The sequence below is a fragment of the Myotis lucifugus genome, unplaced genomic scaffold (assembly GCF_000147115.1).
Source record: "Myotis lucifugus unplaced genomic scaffold, Myoluc2.0 scaffold_66, whole genome shotgun sequence".
NCBI classification, from domain to species: Eukaryota; Metazoa; Chordata; class Mammalia; order Chiroptera; family Vespertilionidae; genus Myotis; species Myotis lucifugus.
Window position 1 is genome coordinate 5,048,216 of NW_005871114.1, and position 22,358 is coordinate 5,070,573.

General features: G+C 40.4%; 1 protein-coding gene across 1 annotated transcript in view; it reads left to right on the top strand.

Annotated features, from left to right (window-relative positions):
* Window positions 1-17,286: 17,286 nt before the first annotated feature.
* Window positions 17,287-22,358, top strand: part of CPEB3 (cytoplasmic polyadenylation element binding protein 3) — a 138,300-nt gene continuing 133,228 nt past the window's right edge. Inside the window, exon 1 of the mRNA XM_023754836.1 lies at window positions 17,287-18,982. Within this exon, the coding sequence (XP_023610604.1) occupies window positions 17,831-18,982 (1,152 nt within the window). The 5' untranslated portion in view covers window positions 17,287-17,830. The remainder of the gene's footprint in view (window positions 18,983-22,358) is intronic.

The following is a 22,358-nucleotide window of genomic DNA, read 5'->3' on the forward strand; positions in this document are numbered from 1 at the left end:
AGCTTTAGAGCTTGAGTTTTTGAGTTAAAATAGACCTGAGCTTATTCACCCACTAGTTATGTCACTTTGGACAAATTATTTAGCATTCCTTTTTTATTATTGTCCTTTGATTGGAACATTTAATCCATTTACATTTAAGGTTATTATTGATAGGTACTTATTTATTTATTGCCATTTAAATTATTTATGCCTATGTTTCTTTCTATATATTTCTTCCCATTATAGCTGTCCCTTTAATATTTTTTGCAGTGCTGGTTTGGTGGTGATAAACTCTAGCCTTTTTTTTTTTTTTGCCTTGGAGCTCTTTATTTCACCTCTATTTTGAATGATAGTCTTGCTGGATATAGAAATCTTGGTTTCAGATCCTTGCTTTTCATTGTCTTAATTACTTCATGCCATTCCTTTCTGGCCTATAGAGTTTCTGATGTATGGAAGCTCCTTTGTAGGTAACAAATTGCTTTTCTCTTGCAGCCTTTAAGATTCTCTCTTTGTCTTTAATTTTTGGAATTTTAATTATGATGTGTCTGGGCATGGGCCTGTTATGTTCTTGGGACTCTCTGTGTCTTCTGAACTTGTGTGACTTTTTCTACCATTATTTTTTCAAACACATTCTCTATCTCTTGCTCACTTTCTTCTTCTTCTGGCATTTCTTTTATGTGAATACTAGTGGCCCGGTGCATGAATTTTGTGCACCGAGGAGGGGTGTGTGGGTTCTCTCAGCCCAGCCTGCACCCTCTCCACTCGGACATCCCTCTCGCAATCTGGGACCGCTGGCTCCTAACCGCTTACCTGCCTGCCTGCCTGATTGCCCCTAACTGCCTCTGCCTGTCTTTCTAATTGCCCCTAACCCTTCTGCCTGCCTGCCTGATCGCCCCTAACCTTTTTGCCTGCCTGCCTGCTCGCCCCTAACTGCCCTCCCCTGCCTCCGGTCATTGTGGATGTGATGGACCCAGGGTTTTTATATATTAGGATTGTTACGTTCATGTTGTCCCACAGCTCCCTTAAGCTGTCTTCCTGTTTTGTTTGTTTGTTTGTTTTTGGTTTTTAAAAATATATATTTTTATTGATTTCAGAGAGGAAGGGAGACAGAGGGAGAGAGATAGAAACATCATCGATGAGAGAGAATCATGGATCAGCCGTCTCCTGTACGCCCCCTAGTGGGGATCGAGCCCACGACCCAGGCATGTGCCCCTGACCAGAATCAAACCTGGGACCCTCCGGTCCACAGGCCGACACTCTATCCACTGAGCCAAACGGGCCAGGGCTGTCCTTCTGTTTTTTAATTGTTTTTTTCTTTTTGGTTCTCTGACTGAGTGATTTTTTTTTTACCCTGTCTTCTAATTTACTGATCCAATCCTCAGCTTACCCTAATCTGCTGTGTATTCCTTCCACTGTGTTCTTTATTAGAGCTATGTCATTTTTTATACTTACTGTATTTTTTCTCATGCTGTTGAGCATCTTTGCCATCATTATTCTGAACTCTATGTCTGTTAAATTTCTTATCTCCATTTCACTTAGCTCTTCTTCTGGAGAATTCTATTATTCCATTTGGGGCTTGTTTTTTTGTCTCCCCATTTTGGCTGCCTGTTTGGGTTTGTGAAAATGTATTATGTAGATCTGCTATGACTCCCTGTCTCTCGTGTAGGACAATGTCAGACACTGTTTGTGACTGGCCCTGAGTACTCTGTTTGGAGCTATCAGCAATCCACAGCTTGTGGCTCCCTCTGCTGGGGCTGGGTGCCTTTGCAAAGGACCAAGATGTGAACCAGCGTCTGCTTTTCCTAGCTCTGGGCCTGGGATTAGATCAGACAAAGACTCAAAGCCTCCAGAGACCTCTGCCTGCAGTCCCATTGATACTCAGATTTTATTAGCCTTAGGCTACCGACCACAGGGTGAGGTAAGAGGTCTTACAACAGATTGGGGCAACTGCCTTCCCTCTAGGCAAAAACTGCCTACATAGCAAAGTTCTGCTGGAGAAAGTTTTTTTTTCCCACAAGGTGAGGGAATGACAGCACAGGAAACTAGGGTCATTGCCCTCCAAGCTCCAACCCAGAACCCCCAACTCTGGGCATTCTTCACACAGCTCCAGTCCACTCTCCTCTCCCTCTGTGGGAGCCCAAGGTGAGTGGCTGCACACAAAATTTTGTGCATTGGCCCATTAAGAGTGTGCAGAGTCCTCAGTGGGAACCCCCAATAGCTGAGATATCCCTCTGGAACTTCAGCTGCTGTCTGCGAGAGCCCAGTCAGCCCGTTAGTGCCTCTGCACTTCCAATCTCTACGTGGTCTCCACTTTCCATCCTTGGTTATCAGGGTTCTCTCCAGGTAGTCTTCTGTTGATTATTCAGGGTGGTTTTTCTGTATTTTAGTTGTATTTCCAGTTTGGTCCTGGGAGAGTGTCCGTATAGCTTCCAATTACTCTGCCCGCCATTATGGAATTTCTATTTAGCATTTCTAAGCCCAGGTTTCCTTATCTGAAAAATGAGAAGAATGATAGTTTTTATCTTTTAAGGTTATTGTGAGGATTAACTGATAAGGCCTGTAAAATGCTTAGCTAGATGCCTACATTGACTAAGTGACCTTAGTATAAACATTATCATAGTCATCATTAAGAAAGTCTCCTAATCCACAGATTTTGAAACTATTAATACAATCTGTATCCTGTGGCAGTTTAAAGATATGTCCTACTGTATTCTGCACAGGAACGTAGGATATGGAAGGAGGTGGGATAAGAAATGCCTCAATAGAAAGATCATTGTTGTCAGAAGAAGTATGGGCTTAACACAACTCAGTTGACTCCCAATATTAAGTGGAAAGGAGGCAAGGAAATCTATACTTGAGTGTAGATCTTTCAGATAAACCCATCTGCATGTCAGTATTGGCTTTGGATTTCATACATTGACCTTTAATGTTTTTGCGGTCTATTTAACATGACCTCATACACACAAATGCTGATTTTATAGGTAGGATGGATTATCTCTATTTTATTCTAGAAGAAACAAAGACTGAGAAATTGAGAACATGGGTTTTAGAGTCATACTGTATTGCCAGGATTTGAATCTTAGCTCCTCCTCTTCCCAGCAGTGTCACCTAGGGTAAGTTACTTGAACTCCCCAGAGCTTCAATATCTTCATCAGCGAATTGGGGATAATGAAGGTACATACCTCTTAGGGTTGTGTGAAATTGTTCAACATGTAAACAAAGTACATGGCATTTCCAATAGGATGTGCTCAATAAATATTTGTTATTGTTATCTCTCAGGGCCATCCAGCTAATAAGTGGTAATGATAGTGTCAAATTTAGATACTTGGATTTCATATCCTATGTCCTTTCCACACAGCACCTCCCATAATATAAATAATGTTGACTTCCTGCCACTGTGGTGATGTCATGAACCATTAACATTAGGGTGGATGGTCTAATTTGTTTTTCCAAAAAGTGGTAATAGATCCATCTAAAGTATCCCTCTTGGTACAGTTAGCACACATGTGTGTTTCTCAGCTTCCTCAATAAGAGAACAGCTGTGACTCAGGACAGAGCTACTTGTTCAGCTGGTTGGAGCAAGTGCTAAGAATACCAGTCTGGCACATGATATAGCCCACATTAAACTGAACCTATGGAGTCCTGCAGTATAGTTGAAAAAGCATACTAACTAGTGAGTTGAAAGACTTGAATTCTCATCTGGGATCTACCACTTATTAATTATATCTTGCAACATCTCCAAGCCTGGGTTTCTACATCTTTATTTCTTTTTTATTTTTCCAGTTTTATTGAGGTATAAAATTGACACCCAAATCTTTAAAGTCATCCTCAGTGCTGTAATCTGTTTATACAATCCCTTTATAGACATTAGGAGAAGGTGCCTCTTTTTCCAGGCAAGTGCAGCTCTAAGGTTCATGAGCTTGGTGAGCAGAGCATGCACTAGGTTTCAGTCTCCATTAGTCTCCTTGGCCAGCCCTTGGGAGTCTTGTACAATCTACAAAAGTGAACACCAGGGCCCTGTCTATGTTGTCTACCCACTGCCCAGGGCTATTAACATCAAGTGAGATAATAAAGGTGAAGGAGTTTAGCAATGTCTAACCCTCTCTGTGAATGTGAGGCACTGATATTACACAAACACTGCTTGGTTTCAAATAGTAGGATCCAAAGGCTTCCTGCGTAGACACACTGACCGTTGATTGCCCTTCCATTTGTTCTGATGATCCCTGTGACTCAACATATACGGCACCTATTAATATGGCCATTAAAGCAGAGATTGTGGCAAAGAAAGTTTTTTTCCCATCACTTGCAGGCCTGGGCCAGCCTTGCTTTCTAGAATCCTGAAGACTAAAATCAGTTCTTTTGATGATTCATCATTTTTTATGACAGTCATGCTGTTTTTAAAATGTCCTGGAGTGGGACTGGGTCTTGCCCATCGGTGGAATTTGGAACCCTTTGGTTAGAGCTTACCTCTGGTTTTCAGGCAGAGGTCACTGTATAAAAGCTTTGTGTCAATGGGAGAAAGACAAGTTGCTGAACCACAATGCCCTCTTTTCACACCTTTGAAGCCCAAGCTGTCTCCTGGGCTGTATGAATCAAACAGCGACTCCTTTTATGAGTCACTAACCAAAAGATAGCTTCAGAGTCGACAAACAGGCCCTAGTTCTGACATTACCTTGGGTAGGCAAATCACCTTTCTAAATTTTCATTTTGTCATGTGGCTTTAGGGACAATAATAGTATTTACTTCATAAGTTTGTTACATGGATTAAATGAATATCTGAAAAGCACTTAGCATCGTATGTAGCACACAGCAAATGCTCCGTAAATGTTAGCTCTTATTACTAAGCTCCCTGCAAGCTATTCGACCAGACGTTGAGGAAAAACAAAAGCATAAGTTGTAATGCCTTCCCCCAAGGAGCTTGGAGTTGTAGTTGGGGAGTTAACATAATTGTATCAGAAAAGGCAAAGCAATAAATGTCTGATACAAATAGATGCTACTGTTAGGGAACTGGTGTTTGAACTAGGGTCTGAAGAAAGGTGAGTTTAGGATAATAGAGTGGATGAGGAGGGCATTTCATTTGGGATTGGCAATACCAGCAAGGTTCAGGACCATTAGTAGACCAGCTTGCCTGGAGAAATGGGGATACTGCTGTCTGGGAACATAGATTGGGATTAAGAGGGGAGACCCCTAAATATTAAATACTAGGGTAAGTACTTGACTTTTGACTCATAGTAACGATGAAGGACATGATGACACTTGCACATGGAAATGTCCAGTAAACAGTGGTAAAGCTGTTGGGAAAATGCTCAAAACTGTAGCTAAAACTTTGGGGATGGAAGTTGAAACTGTGAAAGCTGGGGATACCACTAAGGCCAGCTCCTCGAGAGGTGCTCCTTGATTCCAATTTAATGAGGGCAACTTTTAAAAATATATTTTTATTGTTGTCAGAGAGGAAGGGAGAGGGAGAGAGATAGAAACATCAATGATGAGAATCATTGGTCGGCTGCCTCCTTCACGCCCCCTACTGGGGATCGAGCCCACAACCTGGGCATATGCCCTGACCAGCTATCGTTGACTAAAGGGAGGTATGGTGTATCAAAAACAGTTTGTAAAGCAGATGACATTGTGGGAAGGAACTCAATTTGCTATTGGATCAAAACTAAAAATAGTATGGGGCGCTTTTTAAAAGAGTATGAATTTAGTTTCTCTATAAGTTCACAAATTTTTGATGCATAGAACTTTTTATGTAAAAATATATGATCTGAGCATTATTCAGACTCAAGATGAACACAGATATAGGAAATGTATATGAATATTAATTTTTAAAAAAATCCAAAATATAATTTATATAAACATTATATTGCAAAATGGTAACCACAATAAGTCTAGTTAACATCAATCACCACATATAGTTACAGGTGTTTTTTTGTGCGTGTGATGAGAACTTTTTTAAGATCTACCCTCATAACAACTTTTAAATGCACAATGCAGTAATATTAACTATAGACACCATTCTGTACATTATAACTTCATGACTTATTTATTTTATAACTGGAAGTTTGTACATTTTGACCACCTTTGTAAACATTAGGTTTAAAAATAAAATTAGGGGGGTGGGAATGGCCAGGGAGAGGTCAATGAGGGAAAAAAGGAGACATATGTAATACTTTAAACAATAAAGAATTAAAATAACTTAAAATTAATTACAGTTGATACAAGCTATTTATCTTTTTTCTCAAATGGAATACACCCATGTACACATTTACATGTCATAATTTGAAATAGTGAAATAAACATAGGCTATAGTATTTAAATTTACCTTCACTATTTCATTATCACAAGAAGGTGTGATGAAGAAGAATGACAAAGTATTAAATATAATAGGATGCCAAAAGGGACTTAACCTTATTTGGCATAGCAAAAGAATAGAGATATTTTTCTACATTAGGTTATCAGAGCAGTAAATACGTTATTCTTTATTGTATAAATTACTCATACATTGTTTTCATATTAGAGGTTCATTTCTCAAGGAAGTATATAATGTGCAATCTTTCTTAAACAATTTGTTAATATGTATCTAAAGCTTTAATGTTGTGCCTTTTAACCAAGTAATTTTTTTCTTTAGAAATATGGCTTAAGGAGACAATCAATTTGGAAAATAGTGAAACCTGTGAAACCTTGGAAACAAATTAAATGTCCTACAACACGAGGAAGGGTGAATGAATTACACCAAAATTTAGTATGGAATATCTTCATTAAAAATGAAATATAGTGTCATTAAACATAGTGTGTGTTTCTTTTGTAATACCTTTAATGGCAAGAGAATGTCTCTTTTAAAAAAAAGAGAATATCTCTTCATCTGATGTTAAAGAAGTGCTCTCAGCCTCTATATATTGAGGTAAAAGATAACTTTGTTCTTTGATTTGATCAGCAAACTTTTATCTCTGTGTTTCAGGCCTGCATTACAAAAATGAATATAGTCCTAATCCCGAAGCTATTCTAGGAAAGATGTATAAACAGATAATTACACTAAAGTATGAAGAATATTGCAATAGAGGTATGTGTGTGTGTTACAGAGATACATGAAGGAGGGAATGGGCAATTCTGCTCACGTGGTCAGGGAAAGCTTCAAAGAGGTGACATTTGGACTGGGTTCTCATGGGTGAGTAGAATAGGTCATCAGGAGGTAGGAAGGTATTTCAGGCAGAAGGAATGTGTGCAGAGGCATTAAAGTAGACGAGCATGGGCCATCCAGGGACCTGTAATAGTTCGGTATATTGGGAAGAAGAGTAGAAGATTACGTTTGTATTTTATCCTCTTGGCAAAGGAGAGGTCATTAAAAGAGTTTTAGGAATGGGCATAACATGATAAAATTGTGTTCGAATGATTACTCAGGCTTTAGTATGGAGAGGCCACATTTGGAGGGGTACCAGATGGGAGATATCAGGATAATACTGCCATAATTTAGGTGAAATGTTATACTGGCTGTGAATGAAGAGGAGGCAATGTCAAGCAGAAATTTAGGAGGAAGAATTATTAAGTTTTAGTGACCCGTTGGACTTGTCCCTCAGTGAGGGAGAAGGGAAGGGACAAAATCATGTTGAGATTCCTAACTTGAGTGACTAGATGGATGGTGGTGCCATTAAACAGAATAAAGATAAGTAAACCAGGAATAAAGGCAGAAGCACATTTGTGGGAGAAAAGGTGCTGTAGGACCCTCAGATAGAGAAGTTATTAGTTAAATAGTGGTTTGGAGCTTAGAAAAAGATTTGATCTGGAAACCTAGATTGTGATGAACTTAATTTCCTGGTTCATGAACATAACATTGCCGAGGGAGAGTGTAAAATTAGGAGAACCCTGGGGGAAGCTGTATTTAGTGGCCAGGAGACTGAGAAGAAACTTTAGAAGTGATGAACCAGGAAAGCAGTGTCTTCAAAGAAAATTGGAATAGTGTTATGTGTTCTACTGCAGCGTAACAAATTACCACAAGCTTATGGCTTAAAGCAACACTCATTTATTAACTTATAGTTCTGTAGGTAAGAAGTCTGATACAACATGACTGGGTTCTCTGTTTAGGGTGTCAAATCCATTTTTAAGCTCATTCTTGTTGACAGAATTGCAATTATAAGGAATAAAGTTCCTGTTTTCCTTCTATCCTGGAATCTTGGAGGACCATCTTAGAAATGTGCATACTACAAGTATTTTATGAACGATGAATGGCAAATAAAATAAATTAAGCTGAAAAGTATCAGTTGGTCATTGGTAACTTTAGTAAGGTCAGTAGCAAGAGCAGTTTTAGCAGGATGGTGGAGGCAAAAGCCAGATGCAGTAAGTTTGGTTGTCAACTGGAAGTGAGAAAGTAGATTAGGGTTTAGAGTTTTGTTTCAAACAGGAAAGGACAAAGTTGGGAATAATTAATGAACTAGGTCTCAAGGAAACTAGAAGGAATGAGCTTTAGACTACAGATGGAGGGATTAATTGTGGACCTGTGTGGGAACTCAGCTTCCTCTGAGGTAGGAGAAAGAAAGTATGGATGGAGATACGTTTGTAAGGGGAGAAGGGGGTTGGTTGGTGGGCAGCTGAGAAATTGAGGACATTTTTGTCAAATAGCCCAGTTTTCTCTTAGAAGTTAGAGATAGGGTCAATGGAAAAGTAGGTGAGATTTTGGAATCGCTACTTTGTGCCTAGGAAGATTTTCATACAATTGTTGAATGAATGAATGAATGAATGAACTTAAAACTAATGGAGTGGCAAGAAACATAAAAAAAAAACCCAGATGCTCTCAGATTGTCCACCAAACCACACCTGGCTCACCGGGCTCCCTTTTTGCTCCCATTCTCCCTTTCTTTGGTTCTGTTCTCACACTTAATCTGATCTAGAATTGCTTAACAGATCCTCCTCACTCAGAGGATGTAGACTTCCTGCTCATAAATTACATTAGACTTTAATAATCTAAAATCTTTCTACGTTACCTAGGGGCTATTTAATTATCATAGCTGACAAAAGTTAGGCCTCCCCCCCCCCCCCCCCCTTTTCAGGCTTTGAGGTCTTCGAAGTCAAGGGACTTCATCTTTGCATTGAGTGCCTCTAGCACAGACCTGGCATAGGGAACCCTCAGTTTATTTCTCTAGCTTAGATGACCCAGACTTACGGCTCCTCTTCCCGTATGGCCAAATTGTACTATTTTCCCCCCTCTTTATCCTATGGAAGATAGTTAACCTTTACAAATACATGTATATGTTTTATAAATTTAATGGAAATATAACAAAATGCAGAAAAGTGTATAAATTGTGTTAGGTTTTCTGAATTTTCAAAGTAAACACACCTGTGTGTAAGAGTGTACCACCAGCGTCCCTGCAGTCCCCTTTGATGTCCCCTGCCAATCATTATTTTTTGGCAAAGTTAACCACTATGCTGACTTCTAACCAATAAATGAGTTTTACTATAAGTTTATATAAATGGAAGCATATAGTATATACTCTTCTGCGTTCAGCTTTCACTCTTCATTATAGTCATGCATTTCATTTATATCTTTCTATAGAGTTGAAGTCTACTCATTATCTTGATATTCCATTATATAAATCTATCACAAATTTGCTTATATGTTCTGTTGTAGTTGGGTATTTGGGTTGTTTCCAGGTTTGGGCTATTATGAATAATGATGCTTTGAGCATGTCTTTTGGTGAACATGTTGGCATTTCTATTTGGCATAGGTCTAGATGCAGAATTTCTGGGTCAGGAGGTATGTGAATGTTTCCTTTAGAAGATCCTACTGTATAGTTTTGCAGTGTGGTTGTATAGCAACACTAAATTATGCTTCCACTGGCAGTGTTTGAGAATGAGTTGCTCCCACATCCTTACTAATATGTGGCTTTGTCTGCCTTTTCCAATTTTAGCCATTCTGGTTTTATTTTGTATTTACTTGATGATTGGTTAGGTAGAGTACCTTTTCATATGCTTTTTGGCTCTTTGGGTATCTTTTGTTGAAGTCTCTTGCCCATTTTTCTTTGGGATGTCTTGATATCTTCTGCTATTAATTTGCAAGGGTCCTTTGTATATTCTGATTATAAGTCTTTTGTGGAAAATATATATATTGCATATATTTCTCCCATTCTGTGAATCTTCACTCTAATCTGGCTTTTGGTAAACAATTGTTCTTGATTTAGCCTATTAAATTTTTCCTTTATGGTTATTACTGTTGTGACCTGTTAAAGAAATTTTTGACTACTTTAATGTCACGAAAATATCCTCCTATGTTCATTTAAAGGCTTTGTTGTTTACCATTTACATTTAGATCTACAATCTGCCATATAGATATTTGATTGACTGCAATATCCCTTATTGAAAAGATCATCCTTCCACTACTATAGTGCTACTGTTTTGATAAATCTGGTGACCATCATGTTGATGTTTCTGGATTTTTTATTTTGTTCCATCCGTCTACTTTCTGATCCTTGTGCCAATAGCTACACAGTCTAATAACTATAGCTTTGTAATAAGTATTGATACTTGGTAGTATAAGTCACCTGTAGGTTTATTTATTTATTGCCACCTAGATTGCTTTGGCATTCTTGGCCCTTTGCATATAAATATAATTTTAATTCAACAAATATTTATTGAATACCTATTTATTATGTGTTAGGCACAGTGATAGATGTCAGGAATATAGCTATCAACAAGATAGGCCTGGTCTTTCCCTTATAGTTGGGAAAGTCACTTACATCTATCTATCTATTTATCTATCTATCTATCTATCTATCTATATAAAAGCCTAAGCGACCATTACGACTGGTCGATCCCTCAACTGATCGACCGGTCACTGTGACGCGCACTGACCACCAGGGGGCAGATGCTCAATGCAGGAGCTGCCCCCTGGTGGTCAGTGCACTCCCACAGTCAAGCTCCCACAGCCGGCCAACCTCCCACAGTCCCACCAACCTCCCACAGTCCTGCCAACCTCCCACAGTCCCTCCCCTCAGCCAGCCGGCCCTGATCGGCCCTGATTGCCGGCCAGGCCAAGGGATCCCAACTGTACATGAATTTGTGCACCAGGCCTCTAGTAGAGAGATATGAGAAGAGGGCCTAGGGTAGAGCCCTGAAGAACTTACTATTTAAAGTTTGTTAGCAAAGAAGAGAGAGAGAGAGAGAGAGAGAGAGAGAGAGCCCAAATATAAGAAAATCAAGAAAGGACAGCATGAAGGAAGCTAAGGGAAGAAGAGAAGCAGGTGTATCCAGAAAGTGTGGTCAGTTATGTCAATGTTGCTGCAAGGTCAAGCAAGATAAAGCCTGATAAAACCTCCAGTGGACTTAGCTTGTAGTGGCTATGGCTATTGAGAACTTAATGATGCAGTTTCTATGGGGGGTGGGGAGGTGTCTTTATTAGATTGTGAATTCTTACATGGAACAAAGTTTCCTGTTTAATTAGTGAATGTTATTTCATGATACAATCAAATGATCTTCAAACTGTTGAATACCATATGGGCCAAGATGGTTTTCTACTTTATACCACCCCCCCTTCATATTTATTCTTACAGCTGATGAAAAAGTAATTGCTCTTCTACATGGAGAATAATTTAATATCTATTCAAACCTTAGCTGTTTTAATCAGAAATTATATTTCATCCATCCATTCATTTATTCATTCTTCCATCCATTTATTCATTCATTCAGTAAACATATATGGAACAACTACCATCTACCTAGGACTTATAAGCATTGTGCTAAAGATGTAAGTAGAGAAGGAAAGGAAGGAAGGAAGCCTAGAAAGATGTATTTCAGTGAGTCAGCTCTGCAATCTCTGTTTTTATATTTTCCCATGACTATTCAAAGGAGGTATATGGTTAAGCTCTGTAACCTGAAGACAAAATTTCATAAAGTGCTTCCTTTCTGGTTAAATAAAAAACAGGATTTTAGTACAGAAGTTATTTGGCCTTTTTGGGGAGCCTTCCTATACTTTAGTTTCTAATATTTATACATATTTTACTTTTCATAACTATTGATTCTTTTAGATTTGAATGCTCATTTTAGGGAAGGAAGAACAGAAATTAGTTGATACAATAAGATTAGATTAAGCCTGGCCAGCTTGGCTCAGTGGTTGAGCATTGACCTATGAACCAGGAAGTCCAGGGCACATGCCTGGGTTGCAGGCTGGATTCCCCATGTGGGCGTGCAGGAGGCAGCTAATTGATGATTCGCTCTCATAATTGATGTTTCTCTCTCTCCCTTCCTCTCTAAAATAAATAAAAAATATATATTAAAAATTATATTAAGCCCTGGCTGGTTTGGCTCAGTGTATGGAGCGTCGGCCTGTGGACTGAAGAGTCCCAGGTTCGATTCCGGTCAAGGGCATGTGCCTTGGCTGCGGGCACATCCCCAGTAGGGGGTGTGCAGGAGGCAGCTGATCGATGTCTCTCTCTCATCGATGTTTCTAACTCTATCCGTCTCCCTTCCTCTCTGTAAAAAATCAATAAAATATTTTTTAAAAAAATTAAGTATGTACATTACTAATTTTTATTATCATTTATCAAGGTTTAAGAACCAAAGTTTATTTTTTCTCCAGGGTGCGAAGTAGTAATAGATCTGTACTTAAGGGTCAAATGGATTAATAAATGCCTCAGTAAACCATTTTCAAGTACACCTAACTAACGTAAGAATTTCTACTTTACCGATTCAATATTGAAATTAATTTCAAATTATTTTTAAAAATCAAGTCCCTGTAAGGATTTTATGAGGGATTAAAAAAAAACCACACAACTTCCAATACTTGAAGATGTAATAGAAGTTTGGTAGGTTAGGAAGTCTTCAGGAATAAGATTAACCTTGAGGTGATCCTTACTGGCTCTGGAATGCAAATGGAAGTAAGGCACCTTGGCAGAGGTGACGCTTCTTTAGGAGGTTAGAGGAAGAGAAATAAAACAGGGAATATAAATTAAGTTTATAGTAGTAATAAGATCATTCAGTTCTTTTAAAAAGCTTTTGGCAGATTGATTAAAAATGATTTTTTCCTCGTATATTGTTAGTTTTTTCCTTAGAAAAAACTAGAAACAAAGACTACTAACTGCTATAAGTTGATAGTCTCTGGTAATACTTTAGTTTTAATTGGTGAATAAGGGAAATAGAAAATTAAGACTATCTTATTTTTATTTATTTCTATTTTTTATTTTTAAAATTGATCTTTATTGTTGAAAGTATTACAGATGTCACCTTTTCCCCGCCATTGACCCCTTCTACCCTGCACTCCCCCCACCCCAGGCCTTCACCACACTATTGTCTGTGTCCATGGTTATGCATATATGCATATAGTTCTTTCTTGCTTAACATTTTTTTAAAAATTAAATGTGTGTTTTTTTAATCCTCATTGGAGGATATTTTTTCCATTGATTTCCAGAGAGAGTGGAAGGGAGGGAGGAGTGTGTGTGTGTGTGTGTGTGTGTGAGAGAGAGAGAGAGAGAGAGAGAGAGAGAGGTGAGACACATTGATTGGTTGCCTCCCACACATGTCCCCACCAGGGCTGGGAACTTGCAACTGAGGTTCATGCTCTTGTCCAGGAATTGAACCCGGGACCCTTTGGTCCACAGTCCAACACTCTAACCACTGACAAAATCGGCCAGGTCTGCTTAACATTTTTAGTTTTAAGTTCAGTCAGCATAGTCATCAACTGACATTTACTCTGAACCCCTTGGGTGAATGTCATTGAGCCAAATACCACAAGAAATAATATCTTTTGTCTACGTGAGCAAACTGGTAGTTGAAATATTGCTTTCAGAATCTATAGATAATAGTGTTTGATGTTAATATGTTGTGAGATTCCAGCCTTGGAGTCATGATGTTAAACTAGGAAAAATGTACACTGAAACTTTAAAAAATATATGTATATATTTATTGATTTCAGAGAGAGGAAGGGAGAGGAAGAGAGAGATAGAAAACATCAATGATGAGAGTCAATTATTGATGGGCTGCCTTCTGCACTCCCCCTTCTGGGGATCCAGCCTGAAACCTGAGCATGTGCCCTGACCAGAACCGAATAGTGACCTCCTGGTTCATGGCTCAACATTCAACCACTGAGCCACACCGGCCCGGCACACTGAACATTAAAGAAAACAACAACAAACTGTATCTACTTTCTGTCGAATAAAAAAGTCACTGTCCTATGCAGTGAAACACTAAATATGTTTTTTTAATATTTTAAATATTTCAGCTAATATTACTTTAGCTTAAAAGAGTTGAATTTTATTTAATTGAGCATTGTATGAGTAATGCAAGGTAAACTTTCATTTTGACAAGTAAAATAAGGAGGTGAGTGGATTCAGAGACTATCAGGTAAAATAAATGATTTGTGCCTTTACTGAAAACTCAAATACAAAGAAATCTGGGTAGATAAGATGTCAGAAATTTGTGACTGAAACTTACTTTCACCTGACCTCCAAGGTTAATATCACATTTCACACTGAGGCACTTTTCATTCTATAATGTTAAAAATGTTTCTTTTATATATGGTCAGATTTTAAGTATTTATCTTCCCCCATGAGTCCCCCTCCTTTTCTCATCCCTCCCTACCCCGGTCTCTTTTGCTCTGGTAGCGTTCCTATTGCTGGCTATCTAGTCATTACCATTCTAATACCATTTAAGGTAGCTCTGCTGGGTTTATTTATTTTGAGCCCTACAATCCAGTTTCTCTTTTAACCTGGCTTCCTAAATCAAGTTGACAAGCCATTTTATTTTTTCTCCTTCTCATTTCAACAACTCGTGATGTAGATTGGTTAGGAAGATATAATGTGCACCGGGGACAACCTCTTCCCTTGGAATCAGTTATTTTCGAGGTTTCCTCCTTTTCTGGCTGAACGTGCTTCAGTCGGGCAGAGTACCTTGTGAAGGACTTCAGCCCCCACAGTTCCCCGTTTGCGCATGCCCTTTCTTCTTACAGTTGTCAAAGTGCTTTTGCCAGAGCGGTCACATAATCAACCTGAAAGAAGAAAATAAATACTGTACACTTTTAAATTTTATCGATCCTTAAAAACTGGACCCTCAAAGGTAACTGCTACTAAGAATTTGTTACTTGAGATTGGGTGATTGCATGTAAAGGAAGATCTATTGTGTGTGTGTGTGGTGGGGGGAGGGGAAGCAGGAGGTATCTATTTCTCGGACTTTGCTGTAAATAAGAAAAAAAGAAAACAGAAAAACCCTGATCCAAACAAACAAACTATACAAGCAGTCACCGAAAGAGAGTGCATATTAACTTTGTAAATGTTATCTTAATCTATTGTTTACCTTTTGTTTAAAGGGTCTTATTTATTAAAGATGGGTCTTGACCTTGACAGAGTGAATTTATGCAGAAAGTGAAATGTGTATCTTTAAGGGTATTGAGAAGAGAAATGGGTGTTCATGGTATGATAAAAATCTTTAAATTCAATAAATATGTTAATATTAATTACAGCCTTTATAAAATATTCTGAGTCCAGCTTACTTTTTGGCTTTTTTTTTTTTTTTGCTATAGTACAGCATTATTTTTTCCACCAAGAGCATGTAGTTTACACTGAAAGTATTAACAAAAAGCATTTGTACAAGCATCAGAAAAGCGGTGAGATTGAAATTAGAAGCAACTGCATCTTTCAGCCATGATGATATGGCTATTGTAAAGACAATTCTAACCCACTGGAAGCATCTCAAATCCCAGATTATAATGGTTTGCTGCAGCACTGCTTAAACCAAGTATGAAAATGTCTCTTTCTGTCACCATTTCCTTTGGTAGCAATAGAACTTGGTGTTGTGAATCCCAGCCTCGCTTGCCTCTTTGTGTCATATTTTTCAATACTGATCAAAGCATTGTTTTAGACCAAGGGAACTGAGGAACATAAAATCAATCTTAAGTAGATTTTATTGGTAGTAGCTGGCCATTTGTGATGTATGTCATACTGGGTTGGGTTCTTTTTCGGGGGTGTGGGGGGGAGATAGGGGAGAAAGGAGTAGAAAAGGAGAGTAAGGTGGCTGTGAAGCATTTTCTTGAGCCCGCTGTTTTGTCTATGTATGGAACTTTAAAATGAAAGATTAACCATTTCGTCTTTTTTATTTTTAAATAACAAAATAAAAAGTTGATGTACAATATTATATTAGTTTCAAGTGTACAACCCCATGATTAGACATTACTGTAATCATTTTAAAGATAGTCTTTAATAAAATGGAACTATTTTTAATCCTATTTCTTGGTTTGACATAATTTTGTTTAATAGTTAAGAGCAGTAGCACCTCCATTTCCAATACATTTATTTTACAACAGTTATTATTATGAGGATGCCCAAAGGCCGAGCTTCTGCCTGTATTTGAATGCCCTTTCACAAGTGTCCTGAGAAAATTCTTCTCTGTATCTGAATTAACTGCATTAAATATATTCATAACTTTGTTACAATTATACTGAATTCTCATCTAAAATAATTATATGTTTGGTCATATGCTTCCTTAAAATTTCAAAATATTTGTTTCCAGGGTCTCAGCACTGTAATATTAATATAGTTAATACAATTAACATGTTCCAAGGGACACGCTAGCTCAGTGATGACTATATGTATGGCAATCTGGTTTTGAGTGATTACTATTTTCATCCGTGAATGAGAAAACAGGCAGTAGGTAGAGGTGAATATAATAGTCCGTGAATGAGAAAATAGGCAGTAGGCAGGGGTGAATATAATCCTATTCGAAATGGAAAATACCATACTCTCCTTATATGGCTAAATGAAGCAGTGATGGCAATGCACTATAATTACAATGTATGAGAATTTGAGACTTTGTACTCAGCTATTTTTAACACTTTTGCTAGCATATGGTAATTCAGGGTCTTCAAACCATAATCTTTCACTGCTAATACTAGTGATAAGAGAGTGTATTCTAAATTTGCTGAAGTCTTGTGACCAAGGCAGCAGCAGGAGGATTCAAAAATGACAATCTGGCAACTCCAGAATTATCTTGACTTTCTACTTAAATCCCAGAAGGATTTTTTACTTTTCTTTTTTTCCTCCCTAGAGGATTTTTTTTAAAAAAAGCCCCACCCCATCTCACACTCAGTGTCTGCCAGAGTCTCTCTCTCTCTCTCTCTCTGACCTCAAATACAACTAGAACATTTCTTCACTCTGCAGAGAAATTCTCAGGCTCCTGTTGAGATCTGAACCACTGAGATGCCAAAAATCTCTTGTGCGGCAGAATTGGAGACAAGAAAATTGGAGAATAAGCAGAAAATCCTTAATCCTTAGAGAGTAACAAGAAGCAAGCACTTCCAAACGTTTCAGGAGATTTTTACCTCTTTAAAAACGGTGTGGGTTTTTTTTTTCTTTTTTCTTTTCTGTCTCCTAACAAAATGGAGTGCTGCAGCTACTGGGAGGCCAGAGAACGATTGTGCAGCTGAGTCCTCCTCACAAATGCCAAGGATTTCCTCCCTCGTGGTTCGCTGCTGCTAAATGAAACAATTATCAACGCTAGAAGGCAGTTTGCTAATCAAGAGGGATGAGGCTGCTGTTTCTTTAAAGTGTCAGAATCGAGGAGGGGGAAGAAAGGGTCGTGCGCGGTGTCTTTTTAACCTTGCTGAAGGACGCAGCAGTATTTATTGACGTATGCAAATAACTAGGGGAGGGTGGTGCTTGGGAAAAAACAGGAACCAGAATCAGTTTCTCATTGCCGGGTGAACGCTCTTAGTTCCGGTGAAGGGAAAAGAGACGTGGCGAAATTGCTGTCTTTCTGTCTTATAAGCACATCTCTCACTAATCCAGAAAGGGAACCAAGACATCAGAAAGGGTGAAGACGCTCTCACAGTGTTTTTAGAGACCTCGCGTGAGCCCTCCCACCCCAGCCCGACCTGTTCTTCTAAATGGGAGATTATGGATTTGCTTTGCAATTGGCTAGTAGCGGAGGCACTGGATTTTCGCAAGTAAAACACCCGCCCGCTTCAGCGAGGGGCATTAACGATCACATTGACAATAACGCGTCTCTCTTTTTTCCCGTTTCAGCTGCGCAAACCATGCAGGATGATTTACTGATGGACAAAAGCAAAACCCAGCCCCAGCCCCAGCAGCAGCAGCGGCAGCAGCAGCAGCAGCCCCAGCCCGAGCCCAGCGCAGCCGAAACCCCGTCCACGCCCCTCTCCTCGGAGACCCCCAAGCCGGAGGACAGCAGCGCAGTGCCGGCCCTTAGCCCTGCCGCGGCCCCGCCGGCCCCCAACGGCCCCGAAAAGATGCAGATGGAATCGCCGCTCCTGCCGGGCTTGAGTTTCCACCAGCCCCCTCAGCAGCCGCCGCCGCCGCAGGATCCCGCGGCGCCGGGTGCGTCGCTGTCGCCGTCCTTCGGCAGCACCTGGTCCACGGGCACCACGAACGCGGTGGAGGACAGCTTCTTCCAGGGGATCACCCCAGTCAACGGGACCATGCTCTTCCAGAACTTCCCGCACCACGTCAACCCCGTCTTCGGAGGCACCTTCTCCCCGCAGATCGGCCTGGCGCAGACCCAGCACCACCAGCAGCCGCCGCCGCCCGCGCCGCAGCCCGCGCAGCCTGCGCAGCCCCCGCAGGCGCAGCCCCCGCAGCAGCGCCGGTCGCCGGCCAGCCCCAGCCAGGCGCCCTACGCGCAGAGGAGTGCCGCCGCGGCTTACGGCCACCAGCCCATCATGACCAGCAAGCCGTCCTCGTCCTCGGCGGCAGCGGCCGCCGCGGCCGCAGCTGCCGCCTCGTCCGCCTCGTCCAGCTGGAACACGCACCAGAGCGTGAACGCCGCCTGGAGCGCGCCTTCTAACCCCTGGGGCGGCCTGCAGGCGGGCCGGGACCCTCGCCGGGCGGTCGGCGTGGGCGTGGGCGTGGGCGTCGGGGTGCCTTCACCGCTCAACCCCATCTCGCCGCTCAAAAAACCCTTCTCCAGCAATGTGATCGCGCCGCCCAAGTTCCCCCGCGCGGCCCCGCTCACCTCCAAGTCCTGGATGGAGGATAACGCTTTCCGGACCGATAATGGTAACAATCTGTTGCCATTTCAGGTAATGCTCCAGTGCACCTGCACTCGCCTTCCTCCTACCTCCTACCCCGCTTCCTCCTCCGCTCCTTCCCTGCCTTTTAATAGTCCACTGATTACCCTCGCCCCCTTCCCAAAGCCCCCAGTTCACTGGGGCCATTCCACTCCCGAGCCCCATGATAGGGGAACACTATGACTATTCAAAGATACGTGTCTATACACCCTGACAAGATAGAAAAGGGCCTTTTTCTTTTAGTTTATTTTTTCCCTTCGCCGTTCTTACGCCTCTTATTTTGACCTCCTTTGACAAGTAAAGCGGCAAGTGTGTGGCAAGGTGCCTGCATCGCCCCAGGATGAGTAGGCGGAGATTCCGGTCGGTTTAAGTAGCTACACATTTCAGGTTATGCAATTTGGGGCTCCGGGGGCAGAGTGCGGGCTACCGCTGCCGTCCACTCCTAAAGCTCTAGAAGAGATGAACAAACCCGTGAGTGGTGCCATTTCAGACAGTTGCATACGCTCAATTAAACTAATGTGAACACATGTGTTTATGTCTTGCTAAAAGGTGCTGGCATCTTTAATAGCAATCAGCATATTGCCCCTGCCAGGAAAATTATGAGTGTGAGATTCCAATCACCATCGGAACTCTATCAGAAACAGAGATGAAGAGTGGAAATTCTAGGGGTAACCCTTCCTATGTTACCTAGAAGAAGGACTTAGAAAAAAATTCTTTTTCCAGAGGAAAGAGACAATAGGACGCGACCTTCAGAGCCATATTGCAATGGAGTCTATTTGCTAGTTAGCACTGAAATATTTAAAGCTGCAGTGTCCTTCAGTTGGGTTATTTAAGAAGACAATACAGATCAATTACACCATTTGAAACTGGGCAAAGTGAAAGTCTTGCAACTTTAATGAAAAACGAGCCTTGTGTCTTGGTGTTAAATGCCAATGAAAAACCCAGGAAGTGCCCCAGACAAAAAGGTTGAATGGAGTGTCCTTATTCTGTTCTTGCTTTCTGATCCGGCCCTCGGCCACACTGGTTGACAGTGTCCTGAACATCTTGAGTTGGAAAGGGGTGGTGAGGGTGAGTGTTCACTGGGGGCTTTTGTTCTCAGGCAAACCTTTGTCCTTCACTTATAGATTGATTTGGCCATAACATTCTAGGCTCAGTTAAAGAGGAAAAGAAGAAAGAAAGGAGAGAGGAGGGCTTTGGATGAGACTCACTTTGTGTGGTCAAGGGAAAAAAAAAACAAATCCTTTGAGCATTGCTGAAAAATGGCAGAACCAGCGTTTGACAGCGGTAGTTTAACACACCAGGTGCAACTGGAGCCTTCATTTTATTGTTCTGTGTTTCAGATGTGATGTTTGGGCACCTCCCATCCCTGAAGGAGGAGATAGGGTTATTGAGAAGCACATGATTCTCTCGGCTAGAGCAAGGATTTTTAATCTTGATAGTTGAAGGAGGTCCATGAAACCCATCAGTTGTGTGTATGAGGGTTTTTAATGAGAAAGGATCTTAAGTTTTCACAGGCTGCTTCAGAGATGGAAGATTGTAATAGTAACATTTATTTTTTGCCATTCTAAAGTCTGCTTATTAAAAAAAAATGAAAAGACACTGCAAGATGAGATCAGTTTGGTAGGTAGAGAAAAGGAGGAATCCCCTTTCTGGAATTTCTCTCTGCATTTATTTGGGGTGGGGTGGGGTAGGGCAGGGATGGAGGCTGCATTTGGTAGGAGAGCTCTTTTTCTAAAAGCTGTCCACTTTTTTCATGGTATTCTTTTTTCTAATAGGCCCTCTTTTTATTTTGGTGCTCCCAACCCAAGTCCCAAACCAAGTCTTAGAGGATAACCTCAAATCTAATAAGGAGGTTTAGGAATTGAGAGCTGAGATGTAGACATCAGTTATCTTTTTCTAGGAGTTGAATTTGAATACAACTAGCTTTTGATTAATTATCTCCGGAAATGGGATCTGGGGAGACATTAAATCCATAAAAGTTCCCCCAAACAGATATTGACAAGTAGTGTGTTGTTTCTCAGCAGACCATTTATCAACAATGCTAATTATAGCCAGACACACTGGATTGCATTTGGTCCCTTGTCTTTTCACCTAATGGTTCTATTAAATAGGCAACGATGGCCGAAAGATTTGTAGGTGAAGAGATTTGATTTAAAATTGAGCTTTGTATATTTGACCAGAGAAAGAACTGCATGGACTTTATGTCTCACTTTGTTTCTTAAAATGGAGCTCCCGGGTTTTGAAGCAGCATTAGAATCAGAGTAGGAGTAACTAGGATGTATTTTGGCTTGGAATATTATCAGACTTGGTTTGTGTTGATAAGTATATAAAGTATGTTTGAAGTGTGTTTGAGTCTTGTGTGGAGAATTTTACATGTTTTAAATAATTTTTCTACAAAAGGGGGGAAATATCTTAAGTAGTCCTAATGACTTTTTTTTTAAATGTTTATTTGACAAATAGGATTTTTTTCTTTGAATTGAAAAGTTTATTTCATAGAGTGCTAACTTGATTTTTTAAAATTTCACAGACACTTTGCGTTAAAAGGGGCTTTCAATAGTTATCTACTCTGATGTATCTTAATATTTTTAAAAATCCATGCGCCTCTCCCTTTCCCCTTCCCCAATGCTGCTTCACTTTCGTTTGCCAAACACAATAGATTTTTTTTGGAGCTTTACTTCTGTAGTTTATATGGTAAAAGCAATAACTGAATTCAAATGTGTTTTTTCAAAGTGCACATGCTTCCTTACCCCTTCTCTCAATTCTGACAAGGTTGATTGGTTTCCCTGGATTGGGATGGCTGCTTCATTAGGGATTACTTATATCTAAAAGCCACTACATTTCTATAACTAAGGAAACTGAGGTCCTGAGAGGTAGAGTGATGTAACTCAGGTCTTAGAGCTTTTGGCTAATTTTGTTGATGTATGTTCTTAACTTCCCCGTAGCAAGCAAATAGTGCTGTCCGGTAGAATTCATTTTAAGTCAGGTTTTTTTTTTAACTCAATTCAAAGAGACTTAGTTATGGAACTTTCTAGTGAGGTTCCCTCCTGACCGATGCCTCCCACCAAACAGAGCTCAAGAACATGGAGGCACTCTGCCGAGGGAATTGTGTAAGTCTAGAGATGCCTAGGCATGTAAAGGACTAGAGCGGAGATGGTTTCTGTACAGTAGTGAATTGGGTTAAGTAGCATTTTTGTCCAGAAAAATCTAGAAGGGGCTTTTGAGAGCACCCATCCCACCACTCTGCTCATTTTCCAGAGGACATCGAAGTCCCAATGTGGAAAATGACTTGCCCAAGTTCAGGTGGGTAGTTGCTGTCAGAAAAGCAAGCTTTGGAGATAGATTGCCCAGGTTCAGATCTCAACTCTCTGCCATCGTAATCTTGAACAAA